At 36.9% G+C, this 19317-nt stretch overlaps 3 protein-coding genes across 5 annotated transcripts in view; 2 read left to right on the plus strand and 1 right to left on the minus strand.

Moving 5' to 3' along the window:
- Fas3 (fasciclin 3) overlaps positions 1–3302 on the plus strand; it is a 343542-nt gene extending 340240 nt beyond the window's left edge. The window contains exons 10-11 of one of the 2 annotated variants that reach the window (XM_033334474.2): positions 509–677; positions 1163–3302. In XM_033334474.2, the coding sequence (XP_033190365.2) occupies positions 509–677; positions 1163–1363 (370 nt within the window). In that variant the 3' untranslated portion in view covers positions 1364–3302. The remainder of the gene's footprint in view (positions 1–508; positions 678–1162) is intronic. The other variant, XM_076622464.1, reaches the window with a different exon arrangement.
- A 718-nt stretch (positions 3303–4020) lies between these two features.
- Positions 4021–13279, minus strand: LOC117157110 (uncharacterized). Its single transcript, XM_076622271.1, has 5 exons — positions 12914–13279; positions 8622–12175; positions 8480–8534; positions 6406–8424; positions 4021–6052 (listed from the first exon to the last, which is right to left on the minus strand). Exons 1-5 carry the CDS (start codon positions 13277–13279, stop codon positions 4202–4204), a joined length of 7845 nt encoding a protein of 2614 aa, XP_076478386.1. The 3' UTR covers positions 4021–4201.
- Positions 13280–13544: 265 nt separating this feature from the next.
- On the plus strand, positions 13545–16513 carry LOC117157107 (uncharacterized). Of its 2 annotated transcripts, XR_013059386.1 has the most exons (4): positions 13545–14262; positions 14633–14797; positions 14884–15042; positions 16085–16513. XR_013059386.1 is itself a non-coding variant. In XM_033334843.2 (3 exons), exons 1-3 carry the CDS (start codon positions 13881–13883, stop codon positions 14967–14969), a joined length of 633 nt encoding a protein of 210 aa, XP_033190734.1. In that variant the 5' UTR covers positions 13545–13880; the 3' UTR covers positions 14970–15768. The 2 variants fall into 2 exon arrangements, 1 of the variants encoding a protein (XP_033190734.1); XM_033334843.2 differs by lacking the exon at positions 16085–16513 and having other exon boundaries at positions 14884–15768.
- The last annotated feature ends 2804 nt before the right edge of the window (positions 16514–19317 follow it).

The raw sequence follows: 19317 nt of genomic DNA on the forward strand, positions 1-19317 counted from the left end.
AGATAAAACTATATTTTAAGAGATGGTATTTATTAAGTGTTTCTTTAAAGCTTCATTAGTGATTCATAAATCATCTGAAGTCAAAGAAAAAGGCGCATCGTAATCGAATACGTGTGCATTATTCAACATATAATGCTTGTTTTCGACTCAATTATGTCCTTGCGATATGCAAATCGTGATCACCAGATTCGTTCCGCTCAATTAATAACGCCACTTTATAATTCCATGAGCCGTTTGTCGTTATTAATTTTTGCGCCAATTCTTTTTGAAGAAAATATAAATAAGTGAAATAAGTTTATAACTTTCTAGAAATTACACTGTAGCTTATCGGAATTTCACATGATTACAGAATAATCACTTCGAGTATTTGTTTTCTTGTGTTTGTTTCTCTGTCTACTGTCTATGTAATTATCGTCTCACAAAATTTGTTTCGTTGCTAAAGGAACAAGGTAATATAAAAATGTAACAATTGCACAAATTTTAAAAGGGAATAAATTGTATTAATTAGAAGTGATACGGAGAGTGCCGGCCGTTACTCCAGAACAGAAGTCGATGGATCTCGAGGTGAACGGAAATCGAGAATCAGCTTGTCCCGCCTCTTTAAACGCAACAAGGACAAAGTGTCTGGCGCGGACACAGACACCGTGAGAACTGTCGTCACAGTCGATGATGAAAAGGTGACTTCATTCTCGAATATTCTTGTTTCAAAACAAACGTTACGTTTATCCTAATCGTTTCTACAAATTTGATCCCTTTTACGTTTTTCCTAAGTAATAGTAGAAGCTTCGACAATGCAATAATTTCTATGATATCGATACTTTCTTTTAATTTTACGTTATATCCAAATTTAATACAACAGACGATAAACAAATTAAGAAATCACTGACATTCAATTCATTGTATTATGTCAAAAGTTAATTTTAAGTATGAACCTATTTCCTATTGAATTTCTAAAAATATATACTCATTAATTATATTACATATGCATATATGTATAGTTATTTTAACAAATTTAACAGTTTACCATATTTCAATTTAAATTATTATCGCAAAAAAAGTTCCTCACGCTTAAAATAAATTTCCATGTAAAATTTTCGAAATTTCCCAAACAACTACAAAGCAAGTTTTTGATGAAATTGATAAAATTGTTTAAATTCCGCAGCTACAACCTGGAATGCCGGGTGCACAAGAAACTAAACTCAATCCTACCACGGGCGAAGGAGGAATAGTTTATGCAGAATTGGACTTGACGCAGCAACAACAAAGCGTTCCACGTCGTCTAAACGAGGACAAAACGGAGTACGCCGAAATCTTATACACGAAACCAGCGACAGAAGAACAGCAACAAACACCCAACGAGTAAACTCTTCGCTCGTTCGTACAAGAAGATGCAACTTTTTACAAAATAATCAAACGTTTACGTTTTTTTATTGTACCCATTATTAAACGATTTCGATCCTTTTCAGTTTACGATCTAATAACGAGAATATAAAACCATTCTATCATCTAGAATTTATATATTCTCATTTATTTGTAATACGGTGTAAGAGCATACGATGGGAATTTTTTAGTATGAGAAATGATAATAAAAAGTGATAATTATTATACGTCAGAAACGAGTCTCACCGTGCAATTACATTCGGCTGAAAAGGATCCAACGTTCTACTTATTATTTTATCATTCCCTCTCTTCTCTTACGAATTATTTCGTAGGTTACATTAAGATTGATAAGATTATCAAAATTGGAAAGGATTTAATGCGTAATTATCTATCGGAGGAATGTCGTTCTATGGTTAACAAAGGAAGATTCGATTTTTCATAAATTTTGCGAATATCAAAATGAAACTACATTTTTGGGGTGGAATTGAGGAAACTTCCAAAGACCATTGATAATTTCTACAAATCAGGAGAACAACCGAAATCGTAACTTCGTACTTACTTTCAGTTACTTTAACGAGTTAGTGTATTTGTAGAATCGTTAAAATTTTATACTTTCGAGGCCACGAGTTCATCTGGAGTTAATTTACCATAATTTTGCGAAACAAAGAACCGGTATTCAACCGGCAACATACTACAATCGTTTGTTACCATAGCCATTAATGTTAAACCGTTTGCCTTCTAATACTCGTCCATTTCCTGTAGAAGGTTGAAAAAGGTATAACGTCCAAAGTTGAACAAGCAAAATGAAATACCTCGTGTGCAAAAATAAAATGGTCGCCGTAAAAATGTATTATGGATAATAATAATTTATGGAAATAATTTATGGAAAGTAAAAAAACGTCAGGATTTATATGACTTGATGCAAACAAGTACGAAGGCGTTCGACGGTCAACATTTCCGCTCATTAATAAAAATCAATGGACCATTAAACGTTAATCGTAAAATAAATTACGGTCATTTTTCATTACTTTTGACTAAAAGATAGAAAAATATAAGAATTTTACACTTGCAACTACTAGATTGAAGAAGCAAAAGTAACAATTTACTTGCACCGTTTTATCGGAATATGTAAAATTTCATGAATGCCTCTTCATACGTTCGGTCGATATTTTCCATGACAAACAAAAGATCTTCGATGATTGCATCAAGTTATCAAAAATCAAGTGCATTAAACGCGAAAGAAAGTCAGAGATTTCACGTACTTAAATCTTCTTGTTAATATTTGTTATCGCGCATTTAAATGTAATCTAAATGTAATATTTGTATCGTACGTGCTGTTCGTTTGAAAGTCGCTTGAAAAGTTCGCTTCCTATAAACTGCTGTGAATACGTGCAAGATGCTAACGAACTATCGAATCTATCGAATTTTACGAAAGTTGAAACAGAGTAAAATATATAAAAGTAAATGTTGATAGCTGAAATAAATAACAAATTTTGACTCTATACATGTTTTGACTGATTTAGGATGCACAATATATTTTACATTTTATATATAAGATATAATTGCAAGTAAAATAGTAATTTTGATGCGTCCATGTCATTTTGAATCATATCAAACAGAAAACGAACCAAGCTGCTTTAAAACGGTGTATACTGCGTTTGTATATTGTGAATTTTTGTATGCTTGAATGAGATATTATATATTATATAAATTGTTTTAATTTCATTTTGTATCGATAACAAATATCTATTAATGATCATCATATGCGACAAATCATTATACCAATTGCGTCGCATATTTCAATATTGATTAACATTACAAATATTTGTATAATTTCTTATGAAAGTTAGTTGTATTTTATCATAACTAAAGAAACTCTTGATATTTGTGTCATTCTAAGCTTAAAACCTGTGTCATTATCATCATAGAATAAATTTTTTTAAAATAATATACATTACTTATATATCATTATGTTGTAATATTGTTGTAAGTTTGTAATTTTAATGTTAATTGCCGTCCATCATAGAATATTCTTCTTACTGATTTGTACCTTTTTTGTCAAATAAATTACGACTTGATCAATGTAGATCTCTATCTAATTATTAAATAGTATGTTATTGAAAATATGCTTCTATCCATAAGATAAATATTTCTCTTCATTTTCTTGAATACTTATTTCACAGTAACTCTGACTTGCAGAATTTTGAAATTTTAAAAAATTCCACATCACGGAGCCCAAGGTGAACCACCTTCATATTTTGGATTCCAAATTGGAAGATTGTAGGATTACAAAGGACAATAACTCAATAACTGTTGAGAAGTCATAAAGAACTAGATGTGTATCTAAATCAATTCTCTGCATCTCTATATTACATCCCAGACTGCATAAACGAGCAAGTATCTGTAGAAACAAACATGGTACATTAAACAGCATAGAATACGAAATTAAATCATACTAAATTTTTTACAATATCTCTCTATGAATATTTTATTAACCACAAATACCTACATCGAGACGTAAATTCAATAAAACATAAAATATCTGATGTTTAAAATTCATGTAATTTATTATATCAAAATCAAAATCAAAATCAACAACACAATACTCATTTACTTACAAGAATTTAAAGACGTCTCATCAAAAAATCATTAGCCACAAAATAATGTCGACTACATTTAAATATCACGTAATAAAACAACAGACCTTACAAAATGCTAGAGACTAGGCACTAACCTGGCTTCCTCTAAAATCCTTGACGAAACAAATAAAATAAATTACCCAAAAACAATAATTCAGAATTTTGTTACAATTATCAGTGCATTAGTCGTCTTCCGCGGTTTCAGTAGCTTCCGTTTCCGTAAACGTTTCATCTTCTGTGCCCTCTGTCTCTCCCTCGGTGTCAGGAGAATTCTGCTTCACTTCCATTTCCTCCTCGGTGATGGGATGAATGTCTTCGACAGGTATTCCGCTATCGCCGGCGGCTGATCGGTCCTTTGCTATCTTGGGAAGCCGATGTTTGTAAGTTTTATAAACTTCGCTGGCCATGTCCGCGGTATGAGCACGAAATTCTTGACGAGTAGCGTCGCTAAGAAAACTACGCGCGGCGGTGCATTCCAGCGGTCTTAGCTGTGGAGCAGGTTCGCCAGTGAAATCTACCACTCTTGGATAATCGTCACAGGCTGCCAGCAGGTCGGTAATAGACATTTGCACGTGGCGAGTTGGCTCGAATGAATCAACTACCCGTGCCTCGCACTGTTCCGGCACATGTTGGATCACCCGAGGTTCGAACACAGGCGTAGATTTCTCCAAAGGAGCGGCCTGGCCGAGATTCAGATGCCAGGTGGTACTAATGAGCGTGCTGGTCATGTTATCCTTCTCCAACACTGGCTCTACCGAAGGCAACTCAGGATTCTCCAGTTCGTGGGCTCTGCTTATGCCCATTTCAAGATTCTTGCGATACGTGAGATAAGAAACCCCGTCTGGGGCCGTGTGAGCGCCTGGAATAGGCATACCAGGGTCAGTGACTTTCCCTGGAGTAGTTCTAATAGGATCCAAGAAGACCTTCCTCTTCGCTTCGCGTTTCTTTCCTTCAACAAAGTTAAAGTCCTCCTGTTCAAACGTGAACATGATAGGAGTCAAACGGAAATCGAGTCTCTGATTAGTGTTAAGCATCTTGATCACCGCGTAGACCAGGGAGTTCATGTTCTTACAACGAAGGACATAGATCGCTCCATGGTCCTTGTTGAACAGGGGTGGTCCGACCCAACAGGGATCAGCGACGTAGTATCCATCTTTCGCCGCGAGGGCTGCTAACGTGATTTTGTTGCACTCGATGAGAACGTTCGGTGACTCTTCGAAAGCTTTCTGCAATGCAGTCGCGAGAGTCATCCTATTTCGAGCACCGTATAAAATTCCACAAATACCATCTCTGAAGTCAATAGTCCACAAGTGGGGAAAGATCTTGAAAGAGCTTTGTAAATTGAACCTGTTGAAATGCTTGGCACATTTTTGGATGGAGCTTCTTAAGCTTTCCGTATAATAAGAGTCTCCGCAGATCACGGCTGAATCCAAAATGGCCGGACCCCATCTCGATGGATGACTGAGATACTGCATGGCCAAGACAGCCACGCAAATGGCTGCCTGATTCTTTCCAGCCCGATCACCGAATCGGGAATCGTAAGAGCCAATGGTTCCCCAAACCGAATAGATAAGATTAGACACCTCGACAGCGTAATTGTTCCAGAATTGCTTGACGTTTTTCTTTTCCGATTCTTCCACTTGTTTTTTCTTCTTGGTATTTGATTTTACGATGTCCGGAGCGTGTTTGAAGTTCCAATGATAATCCAGGTACAACCACATAGGATCTTCCTTGAACGTTTTGAACGATGGCACGTTTACCGAGTCCACGTGCAGACGATGAATAAAGAAGCCTGAGGTGTCTTCGAACTGATTAAAGCACATGTTTCTCACCATTTGACAAATACTGGGGAAGATACACAGACAAGCTTTACCACCGTTTGAAACTTTCCTTCCTTTTTCATTGCACTGGTAAGGATCTAAATAGTAATACGCGTTCGTGGCTCTCGAATACCAGAAACCGTAACAGCAGTTGGTGAAATGCAGAATTCCACTTGCGTACGTTTTAAAATATTTTCGTAAATGCTTTCTTACCTGTGATGGATGGGAATAAAAGCGATTTTCATTGTGTGATTTAATTAACGTGTTAGATTAGTACGTACATTGGTTGACAAAAAAGTATTTGAACACTTGTCATAGGAAACTTTTATATACATCGTATGCGTTATATAAATTATTTTGAAATTCCATCATACAATTCGAATACACATAATATACCTATTCATAAAAAGTTTTTATAAATTCGAATACTTTCGTAAACCATTATATGAAATGTTTTTTCAACATTGAATATTTGAAAAATAGGATAGAATTGGAGGATAATCTTGGGAAAACGACATTTCATACGCGCTAATCTAACGTAATAAATAAAACATAAATTTGCTAACCTGAACGTAAAAGTCGGTTCTCAAAGTTCGAGGGTTTAGCGTAAGCGTTACCAAAGGAGATGCACAGTCGCGAAAATCGAAGATTCTATTCATCACAGTAACATTACGCAAAATGTGTTCCGTATGAAACTTGGGCTCCGAAAATTCTCTATAAACTGATTCAGCAACCTCGATCACTTTATCTATCATTCCTGGCATGGGACTCTGAATGATATCTCTTTTCACCATCACCGCTAAAGCAGCGACAAAGTAACATCTTTTAACTCTCGGTTCGGTCACAGTATCTCTATTGTTCAGGGCAACCGTTCCCTGTATAAAGATCGGTTTATTTGATTCTGGCACGGTAGGCCTGAATATTGCCTCGAGATCGTAAGGTTTAGCTGGCATTCTATGAATTTCCGCCAGCGAGCTGGTTGGCATCACTGGCTCATGAAGACCTTTTGTATCGTTACAATCAGGATCAACTTTTTGGGCATAAGAAACCGTAATTACTCTCATCATAAAAACCGTCTCCTCGGGTTGATCGATCTCCTGAACGATCAACTTCAAAAATTCCTTCATATCTATAGAAGTAACGATCCTCAATTTTTTCGTTCTTCTAATTGTCCACCAAGCAAAATGATTTTCATCCTTCTTTAAAACACCCATATGAGAATCACCGCAAATTATAATCGCGCCCGTGTAGTTGAATGTGTCGAACACTTTCTGCAAGGACATCGAGAGATTCCAACCCTCGATACTGTACAGGGTTCCATAGTGCAGAGGTACGAACACCACTCGAAACACGTAATTGGCTATCTCAAACTCGGGTAATAAACCATCAGTCATTTCACTGACCGTTGAATCTTCCGCGGCCAACATGCTGTCGAAAGTATAGTCGGTACTCGCCTCGAACAGTCCCTTTATCGTCCTAACAGACCAGGTAACTGGATCGTGAATCAACGACCAAGCCATGATGCAAAGATCCAAAGGAGTAGTGATTGCTGTATGCGGCTTGAACCTTTTTTCATAAACTTTCCTCCTGACCAACAGTTTTATCGCCTCGAACTCATCCTCCACCTTCTCCGATTCCCTTACAGAAGATTTTTTAAAAGGTGCCAATCGTGGAGCCGTGATTTCATTTTCCAGAACGTCTACGTCGAACATCGAGGCGTTATAATGTTTAATAGGAGCGAAACCAGGAATCGTCATATCGTATACGAGACTAGTTTTCGATTCCTGTTTCACCCAGTCGGCCGACTCGATTAGAGATGCTTCTGATGCGTTAGTGGATACTTCCATTTCCGAGGGCTCTTCGATGCGAACTTCTTCGACTTGCTTCTCCACGCAATGAACCCACTTTTTTCTTCGTTTCTTCTTCGCTCTCTTTTTCGTCTCCATGTGAGCTATACATATCGTGTATATTCGATAGGGTTTCTTAATATTTTCACCGACGTTAGCTTCGATCTTATCGATCATCGCGCTCATGTTGCAAAATTCCATAAGACAGGAGTAACCTTCCTCTGAAACATTACCCTTCTCGTCACAGGGATAAGGATCGTACAAATAATATCGATCGTTGGCCGTCCAAAAGGCGTACGAGCAATTGATAAACACAATGATTCCGGTCTTATCTTTCTCGAAGAAATTGTCCAGCACGAATTCCAGCTCGTCGTCCTCGCAATTTTTAGGATCCGCGTAAACAGCCTGCTTCGTGATCACGTTGTAAACTGTATCGAGAATTTCGATATGATGGAACCATCGATATGGTTTATACCGTAGTTTCCCGGTTTGTTGATAGATCTTGTCTCCAAGAAATATGAGTTGATCTAAAATCTTCCCGGAGAAACGATCTGGATCCAGTTTGATCTTCGCCAGAATACACAGCAGAGCGGTAAAGAAGCAAGATTTGAAGTGACAGATTTGGACTTCGTCGCGATTTTTGAAACATATGTTACCATGAAGTATTCGGATTCCATCTTGCGTCAGCTTAGAATGAAAATAAGTAATATTCATACAATAGTTTATAATAATTATTTCCTGTTCGATATTTACTTTAAACGAATCATTATTTCACTTAAAGAATGGAGCTTACTTTTAAACCACGCGAATCTTGCACAGACCTTTTCTTTTGATTACCCACTGTATTCCTTTTAATCGTCGTCGTTTCAGACTCCATCGGTTTAGTAAGTTCAGAAATTTTGGTCTCCATAACTTTTGGTTCTGTCTGCTATCACGACGACGAAAACATCGTAAATAGATATATAAATTTCCATTCTATAATAACTATTTTAAAACGAACCTGATCCTTTGTTTTAAAGTCAGGGAAGAACAGTTCTAACAATAGATCCTCCGTATTGCAGAGAACCTTCTCCATCAAAGCATCGCCTTCGTCAGCTTTGCTCAACAAACATTTACGTTTCTTCTTTTCAATACAAGTAATCGTCCTCTTCTCAGAAATCGGCGTTTTAATAATCGGTCCGAGTGGTATCAACGTTGGTCGTATACGAACTCCCACAGGTACTTCCGGTACAAGCTCTTGAACATATTCTTCGGCCCTCCTCTGTTCTTCCTCCAACCTCCGTAGATCTTCTAATCGGAGAGCCGTGGCAAGATCTTCATCTTGTATATACATGTCGTTAATAGCTCTCAGAGGCATCAGACAGATTGGCAAAATTCTAGAGTATAAATATTTTTTCGGAGATAGTTTAATCATTTTTGAAGGTTTCGTTTCCTCCAATACCCCTGACGGTACGATCATCGTCGACTTAGCCAAGATAATCATAGAAATTCCGCCTTTCCTTTTTACATCTAATCTGGAGTCTATGGAGAATCTCGATACTAAAGATGGAATGGATCTTTTGGCTCGTTTCGCTTCCAAAAGCTTCAATAATGTTTTACTAGATGGCATAACGTAAGGAGGAGGATGATTGTACTTTAACTTCTCTAAGGCTATCTGTTCGTGCACCTGGTCAATGGTTTCTTCGTTTTCGTCAAAGACCTTCATGTTGGACGTAAGTAGAATTAGGTTCAAACGATAGGGTGCATCAGGTTGATCTTGTTCCTGAGCCTCTAGCAATGGATCGATTAAAGGCTTTTCCTCTTCCTCGTATAACTTTCTCACAGGTCTCCTACCTTCTTCCTCTTCCTCCTCCTCTTCCTCTTCTTCGCCCATAACCTCCACGTCTACGACATCTGGTTCTTCCTCAACTTCCTCTGCCTCCTTTAATTCAGCCTGTAACTTTTCTAGATCGTCGTCCGTGATCGGTAGAAATCTCGTTTTGAATTGCTCGATCACGGCATCTTCTGGAACTATTATTTCCTCCTCAGTAGCATAAAGGCCAGGCTGTATCGAGTCCAGTCCGACGAAGTGAATTATAAAGGAAGGATCGTTGAATTCCAACACGCCGTAAAGAAGATCGGTTAATTCGTTCAAACTAGCTACTACTGCAAATGAAGCCGGATAGTCGCGAAGACGCCAACCCTCTGTGTCGCTTCCGTATGGATTGAACATGAAGAAGTTCGGCCCCTCTTTCCAAATACCATACATCAGTCTCTTGTTCTCCAGGATTAATTCTGGATATCGGTTGAAGTAACATTCGAGAGCCTCTGCAAGATTTGCCAAAGGACTCGCTTCACCTTGAATAATTTTCATCTTCGTCTTAAAGAACACATCGTTCTCTCCCATCTTTATTCTTTGGGGTAACATCGTCATATCCAAGTGACTTGGTTTAGGTAACAATTTCTCTTCAACTTCACCTTCTCTCTCTTCTTCCTCTTCCTCTTCTTCCGCTTCTTCTTCAACTATTTCTTCGGGATCTCTCGTCTTAGGACGTCCCTTTCTAATCCAATCTATAATCTCGTCGAAAATTCTGTTGCTGACGTCGACCAGTTGATCGATATCCATGTTTCGCCACTTGGTGGGATTCTTCAATCTTCTATAAGCCAAAACCGCGAGAGCTGCTATCAGTCCTTGCTTTCCCCTCGACCATTCGTCAAAATTTTCGTCCAAACAGTTCTTCGACCCCTGAAGGATCAAACGATTAGGATTTATCACTTTGTAACCCTTGACTAACTTCACGACTGGTTCTTCAACAGGCTCTTTCTCTTCGATTATTTCAGGACCTTCTTCCTCCTCTTCTTCTGTAATGTCGCCAGCTTCCGCCCGCAATCTCCTTATATCTTCTTCTTCTTCCTCTTCCTCTTCTCCCCAAAGTTCTTCCTCTGGCTCCTTCTTCTCTTCAGGTGGCACGATTACGTAAGTCGTAGGCTCGTCATCCGTCATCATATAATTCTCCGCGTCTGTTAGCAGATCTGGAACCTGGACCTCCACGTCCCTCATTTTATCCACATCCGGTCGTATTCTTGGTTTCATATCGACCACTTCGTTCAGCTTTAACGCGTCGTCCTTGACCGTCGGTAATGGCGATAATGCTTGCGGCCTGCGGTTCGTACCTTTCTCTCGATAGATCACCTTCTCCAACGGACCGCCAGGTGTGGTTCCAGTCTTCACGTACAGGACTCGGACCCCGTGGATCACAAAAGGATCTCTGTCCCTACTACCCGTGTTCTCCATAATGGTCTCCACCACTTGATTGATCGAGCTGTTCATCGTCACACAGGCAGCTTCCCCAGGATTCGCTGAACCATCTATCTCAGCCGAACTACTTCGGAATCCTTCTTCGTCACAGGCAAAGGGATCCATGAAATAGTACGTGTCGTCGTGTCTCCAAATTGCATAGAAGAAATTCTTTATCTCGAGCAGACCGGTCACTTGAGTCTGAAAGAACTCACGTATACCATCGTCAATCCCGAGTTTACCTTTTTTCTGTCCGTGACCTGGGACAACGTTCGTTCGAATCTTCACTTTCGCGGAGTATGCTCCGAGAATGATGTCACCCATGATATCGTCCAAACGAAGCTCGAACTCTTTATCATCCAAATCTTTATCGAGAACGCGTACCAGATCGACGAAATATATATTGGATTGATTAAAAATTAGATCGATCAGAGCACTGGTCCACTTATTGGCGTTCACCAGTCGCGAATAGACCAGAGCTGCCAGAGCTATAATCAGGAATGTTCGACTACGAAGTGGGGCTGGAATTACAGGATGTGTAACGTGATAAGAGCCTTGGACCACAGCTCGATACTTCTCCTGCATTTTATAACCACTCGGTCGTCTTTGTGCTCTGTGATTGGCTCTCTCCTGCTTCTCAGCATCCACTGGTTGAGTGTAATGATCCACGCCACTAATCGCTATCGCGTAGAGAACGAAAGGCTCGTTCTTCACGTTGCTCTTCTCGAGGATAATAAAAAGAAGTCCTATTAGATCCTTGACCAAAAACAGCTTAGCTATTCCACTGACTCCATCACCTGCTGGTTCGCAATTCTCTTTCCTTGGCTGACCATCGAACAGATTATAATACTTCGAGTCTTTCCAAATCGCCACGTTCAATACTGATGATGCCAAAATACCAGCGTTGTAGCGTTTGAAGAATAAATCCAAGGCTTTGACCAGATGCAATTCCGTCACCTCTGTGGAGCGAAATTTGCCAGCGTATGCAGCCTCCTCGATGCTGACGTTAACGGTCAACTTGCCTTGCACGCATAGAGTCCTCTTTAAATCGAGAATCGACAGCATTCGTCGATCGTCCGTGTTTATGTCTTTATATGATTCACAATAAAACGTATCTCCATCTTCGATAATCTGATCGATAACCGCCTCGTTCCAACAACGGGATTTATAAACTGTTGTTGTCGCAAACGCCGCGATCGCTGTTGCTCCACCCTATCATCGAAATAATAGGTAGCAGCGATAAGTTGCGACAGAAAGTCTCTTGCACCGATTAAGATTGCATCTTTGCAGGTATGTTAAGTAGATAAAATTGCATAAACCCTGCGATTTCGTTGAATTTGATCAAAAGAAAGCTCTTTCAAGCGGAAACCATTAAATGAGTAGATGAAGATTGTGATAATTCGTTTTAAGTTGTGCAAGTTTAATATTATAACTACACAGTACGTAATACTTTGGTCATGAAATATTTAATAATGGTAGAGCCTAATAGTTAAAATGATTATCTTAAATTACAGATATTATTTAATATCTATAAAATTATTTTAATTGCAGATATACTATTAGATGAACATGACAAGACAATTTTTTGTTGATTTTGTGATTCTGATGTCATTTGGTGGCAAGATTCCTGAAAATAACTGACAAATGTGTGAAATTTTCTGCAAAATCAAACGAGTAATGATTTTTTAAATGTTTGACAGAATGCAAAAAGACATGTTTCATTCTCTGATCAAATAAATGGATAATTTTGGTTACGTGGAATTGATTATCGAATTTTTAAATTGCTTGTCATGCTCTTCTTTTGTAGTCTTCATATGCTACCAATATTTTGTCAAAAGAGTTTATAGATCTGCAAAGACAATCCGTTCAACGAAAGTAACTTCGGTGAATTTTCAAATTCCTCAATTGTGATACAGCTAAGTTTACGATGGTCCCGAAAATTTTATTTACCTGATGACCCCTGGACAATGGTGAAAACTTTGGCATGTTAATATGAGTCATCCCTTCACGAACACCATATCTAACGCAGGTTGGAAGCTCTGGCCTGATCGCGGTCAGGGAATACGTATCATTTGGCAAATCGAGATGCAAATTTAGGTCTTTGTGCTGCTCTTCGAGGTCTTCGTCGAGCTCATCGCTACTCGGTGCATTGTCATCGGCGGCTCGAACAACATCTGTAACTCGACCGATAGCATTCACAGTTTCCGAAGAAACAATCTCGTCGCATTCTGCGAGTTGCTTCAGTTTGTGTTTTTGTACTTGCTTCTTTCGGTTTACGTCGAGCCCTGATTTTGATTTCAAATCTTTTTGAACCATTGCGCTTAATTACCAAGTTACTGGTTTATACAATGGAATTTGAACGATTCTAAGACAGTAGGAATCATGAAAGAAAGGTTGTAGCATTTTAAGTTCACACTTGATTTAGCATATAATCTACATTTTCTTAAAAAAATTGTATCAAATAATTTTGTGCATTTACACGATTATTTCTAATAGGAAGTGATAATATTTTAACATTTTCAGGTACTTTCTACGTTACTTAAAATTTTGCCATGCTTGGTAAATTATCTGTCAAAAATTATACAAAATATAGCATGAAGTTTACTACGTACAGAGATTGCATACAATGTTACGTCTATCTCAAACGAAAAACAAGCGAGAAAGTTTAACGTGATTCTTCTAATAAATTCATAGACCTGACAAAATGCATTCACGTAAAATCCACACCAGAGGAACCTCTTAAAAACTCAACATGGATTTACCGTAGCCAGTTAATCATGATTATCAAAAATCAATCAGAATATTCCCATACAAAGATGTAAATAGGCGCATCCACCTATCAAACCACTTCTCAATACAACACACATTGAACTCTTAAAAAGATTGGTATTGTTATAAACTTACCTTTATATAAAATATGGATCTTCGTCGTAAAGCCGATTGTCGAAAATACAGAAAATGGAAAGAGGAACGAGCAAAAGAATCAAAGGGAACGAAGAAAGAAATCAAAAAACGAAGACGCAGAAAACTAGTAACCGATTGTATCAATGAAGGCGAGATAGAAGAAGTTATGCCTAAAACCGTAATGAAAGTGAAATATCGAAAATGCAGAAAAAAGAAGAAGAGAAAGAAGTCAAAGAAATTGATTAGGAAACTGGTTAAACGAGTTTCGTTCGCAGAGCTAGTGTTAGGATGTATAAAACCCTCGATAGAAGAGAGGCAATTCCTTCTTAATCCACGTCATATTGGTTGCCTAGGATTTAGTGTATCTAAAATGGATATTACATCGGAAAGCCCAGGTAAGATGAAAGTAACGATCTTTTGAATGTAAACATCGCTAATTAAATTAAGTTACAAAGGTACTTTCATAGTAATTTCATATACAGAGCTGAATTCTTCTTTTAAACGACATGCACTCTTTTCTAATTTTTAACACATTCGTTCCTATCAAAGATATTTTGCACATTTGTTCAACCGCTAACTGTGCGAATGCAAATCATTTTTGCAATAAACTTGCTTTATTAATACTTTATACCACCTTTTACATTTTACATAAGACTATTTACATTTAATCGTTCCTTTGCAAACTAGCGCAATTACGTCAATAATAGTAATTAAAGGAACAGAAATAATTTCAATTCTCGTTCATATTACGCATTTCTGTGGTAGCAACAAGCCAGACTTACATGAGCCAACAGAAAAGCCGCGGAAGGAAAAGAATCTGTACAAAATCCTGTACGGAAAGGTCGTCTCGTAGAGCCTTAGGAGAATCGGAATCAGAAGACAGTGAATGTGACAGCATTTGTTCCTGCGATAGTCGCATATATCTTGCAGGTATTGTCGATATCATTAAAGAGAATAATATTAACGACACACTAAAAATCAGTATTTATTTGCGAAAAATGTATTATACTAATTAGGTGTAAAGTTAACAGCAAAGGATAAAGAGGAGATGAAAAAGTATCAACGCGAAGCTCATCAATCCAGTTCTAAAACAGAGAATTAATTTCCTTCTCCCAATTGCAGCCATAGAAACATAACAAATGAGGAAAAAATAAAACAGTCAAGGCACAAAGATGGTAAATTAAAAAAAAATTGACAAATCATAGAAACTAATTAACCGGATTGAAAAAGTGTTTACCGGAATACATTAGCAAAAACAAATAACGAGATGAATATAATGTTCAAAAATACAATTTGATAATAGTCGCCCTTTACACATCTTATATACGCGTAACGATACAACCCTAGTTGATGATCCGAAAGTATTTCACACACCGTATACGTAAAGGTAAAACGAGTTTCCACTAGCTTCTGCTGAGCAGAAGATCCTTCCGTGAACCGTTTAATCCGACTATACGGTAAAAGGTACGAATGACCGGGTAATTAGGCGATTTGCACGACTTGTTCACGACAAAAGAATGTTGCTTATAATCAACATCAATAGTCGATAATTATCGATTATTACTAATAAGCGGACGAGGCTGATACATTCTAACAAAACTGAAAGCAGTTCCAGAACTACAGAAACATGTCTGCTACTACTGCTTCGATCAATAATGAGATTGCAAGATAGAAATTTATTGTTAACAGAACAAACCTTGAAATATGTAATGGAGAAATGGTTCTAAAATCCAGATCTAGTATCGAGAAAAACATAATATAGATTGAGATTTCCTTCTTAAAAAGTTTGTAAATAAAGAAACCAATTTATTATCTTCAATTAGAAGTTAGAGATATTGATTTAACAAGAAAGAAGATTTAAAATTGAAATCTTTATCTCTCTTTATTCTTTATCTCTCTAAGCATTGAATTGAATTATACTTTGACTTATTATCTTTATATATATATATATATATATTTATCCGCGCAGCGTATGCACTACACATGTGGCCAAATTAAAAAAAATACTAGCAAATCGTAAACCGGTTGAGTATTAGCACAGTATAGATACAGAAATTTCTAATTAGTTCACTAATCGGCGTATAAAACGGCGTGGTTATTTATGCCACTAACAAAATTAAGTTGTTAAGTGACTTGGAAACAAGTTTGTTGCAGCGAATCACCCTAAGTCAAATGACAGACAATATGTGTCTTCACACAAACCATCTTATCTGTTAGTAGGAGCAACCAACAGTAGTTATCATTCGATGATTTCAACCCGATTCGAAAAAGTCTGCGATAAATTGAACTGTCTTTGTCAGTGTGTGAACGTTTGTCGACGAAGACGCCCAAGACGGTACTAAATCTAAATATTTAAAAATTTCCGAAATTCGATGGTGATCGGACTTAGTGTCATCACAGGAACGAGATTAGACACATGAAAATGTTCTGCTACACCAAGACACCAAGGTCAATTTGTAAGTAAGAAAATTATAACGTTTCATACGATTAAATTGCCGCAGTAAAAATGAAATAATTATTGCAATGCGACATTATTGACGTTATGCTGATATCTTTTATTAAAATTAATAAGTGGACTATACTTACCGCAGAACATTAGCAAGCGTATAGATTTATATCTCCCTTATTATGTGAGATAACACACGTATCCTGAAAGGCATTTATTTATATATTCAATGCTCTAATTATTTATGATAATTCCGAATATAATTACCATGAAGGCAAGAAACATATTACCTTCAATCGTCGCTGGATAACAATGCATTCAATTTGAACAAGCATAAAGTCCATTGAAAAAATATCGCACAACTTCGTTTTTATAGAGATGGTACAGATTTCTCGAATAAAATTGCAGACCTACTTCCACAGAAATTTTATAAATGGAGCTGCTTTCGTTTCTTAGATGATTTAACGTTATCTTCCTGTCACCGGATCGAGACAAATACAAGACGCGTCGTGACATAATTGGGTTCGTACAATTCCTTTGGAATCCTGTAACAAGAAAAGAGCTTCTTTTTCCTACAGGTTCTCAACCTCTTTCGCGACTGCCGCACAATCGCGACACATTTTGGATGACCACGATTCATTGCTATTTATTTCGATTTATCGCTATCGCTCAATCTTCTATTAACGTCGTTCGTGATTTCTCAAATTACTTTCCATAGATTTTGACAGTTACTTGAGGAAGAACACGGTAAGTTACGGTGTCTATCGTTTTACAGACAGTTTAAAAATTCGGTATGTTATCGCTTAGACGTAAATGCAAAGAGTTTGTGTTGCTATTCATCTGTCATTTTGACAAATTTAGGAGTTATAGCGTCAACCGAACGTGAACGAAACAGTGGTTATGCTAAACGCGATTTACGCATACCGTGAATTCACGGGTAACAATTTATTAAAATCACATTGTTAAGCAACTTCCGTGTAGACATAACAGTCTTACGAGTAAACGTTGCGCATTACGCCCGAAAGCGATCGCATTTCTTTTGCAACGTTCCACCTTACACTTCCATGTAAGTATATACCATGATCTTGCCTCGAAAGAATATAACACCATAACGAACACACAGGCAAATATCGTAACCGTTAAAAGTGGCCGTTAAGTTTCGAAAGATCAAGAAAATATACATTGCGCGCGTCGATATATTGGAAAAATATAACCAGGAAATATAATAACGTAAATAACGTAATAGGGACTAATAATTAATAGGTTTGTTAGCGTGAGTAACGAACGTGAAAAACAAACTTATACAAAAATGGTGCAAACAAACAGTGTGATTTATCTATATATCTTATAATACGTAATATTTTCACGTCATGATTAATGGTAAATCGGTGTAGCAAGAATGAAAAAAATGTCTCAGTATATAACTTCTGATATTAATCGGTTTGGTGGAACGAAATTTTCCTTCAGGGAACGAGTTGTTGCAATTCGATGATTATGGGATATTAGAGATGTAGAGATTTATTATTGAGATATAACAATGATAAAGAGTAAATAGTATAGTCGGTAGCATAATGTAACATACATATGTGTAGAAATCACTGACAACTGTTCAGGCTTGCGTAAAAAAGTTATTGTAAACAATAGTGAAATTACTAGAAAGTGTAGGATCCATCATGCTTTAACGTGAAAACATTCTTGACGCCAACGATTAGAATTATTATGGAACGCCAAACTTGCGAAAATAATCAATAAAGATATGTCACGAAAAACAATGGATGCACGTTCAATATACAATACAACAATACAGTACAACAATACCTTCTGAAAAGAAAATTATCAAAAATTTGTTATTTCGATATTTGTTGATATAAAGCACGCGCATGGTGAAACAAACACGCACTTGTTCACAGAGTTCCGTATAGATTGTTAAACGCGATACAACAGTGCGCTTTCTGTATAGCGAAATTGGTCGCTCTTATGCAATAAAAAATAATCGTATATAAATTTTTTGTAAATCAAGTGAAATGTGTACATTTTTACAGCGATCTGTCACTAGGTTCTTGTGAACAACCTCGTTTCATCGATTATTTTAGCTCGGTTCCATTCTCTTATGAAACAAATTTGCATACTCAAGAATTTCCATAAGACATACTTGCATGTGTAAAATTATATAATTTATATCTGACAACATTGAAGAAGGGAATAAAGTACGAATAGTATAATTTCATGAAACTTGTGTTATGATCGGATGTAATAGGACGAGGAGCAATTAAAACATACTTTATGGATATACTAGAAAACAGGTATTTCCACAAAACGTCAGAATCGGATATGTATTATGTAAATCGTACGTGATATGAATACTAATTTATTGTATAACATATCAGTTAATTATTGTCCCACGTGATAGTCTGCGGTGACAATCTCATATGTAGTGCCGTGCGTTTTGATCTAGATCACGAAATCAACGATCTCGATGCGAGCTAATTTTCTATCCACAGAATAAACACAATATTTTCATACATTGTGTAATCCTTAAATTACGCAAATTCATTCTATGGAAAGAAATAACTTACCAAATACCTTTGTTCAAAATACAAACTCTTTCTCATTCAACATTATCACTAATGAGAAATAACTACACGACAGGTGCGCATAACTGAAAAAAATAAGAACATATTTTTCTTAAACTATGTGGTATCGTGCAACGTGTAAAATTATTATACAATTAACAGGTGGAAAAAATAGATGAAATAGTTGATCTGTTAGTATAATAGTACAAAACCTGCTTAATTTTCATTCTTTTTTATTTCTAACATATAATATTTGCAGTTACGTTATTATCCTAGAACGAACATGATTCGCAATTTTACACAAACTGCAAAACGATTGTTTATCATTAAGATACACCTTGAACGACATTTTCCAGATCTCGTTAAGTTTGTGTTATAATAGATATTTGTAAGAAAAAAATCTGACGGCAAACTAATTATTTGTTTCGCAG

The sequence above is a fragment of the Bombus vancouverensis genome, chromosome 10 (assembly GCF_051014615.1).
Source record: "Bombus vancouverensis nearcticus chromosome 10, iyBomVanc1_principal, whole genome shotgun sequence".
In the NCBI taxonomy this organism is placed as follows: Eukaryota; Metazoa; Arthropoda; class Insecta; order Hymenoptera; family Apidae; genus Bombus; species Bombus vancouverensis.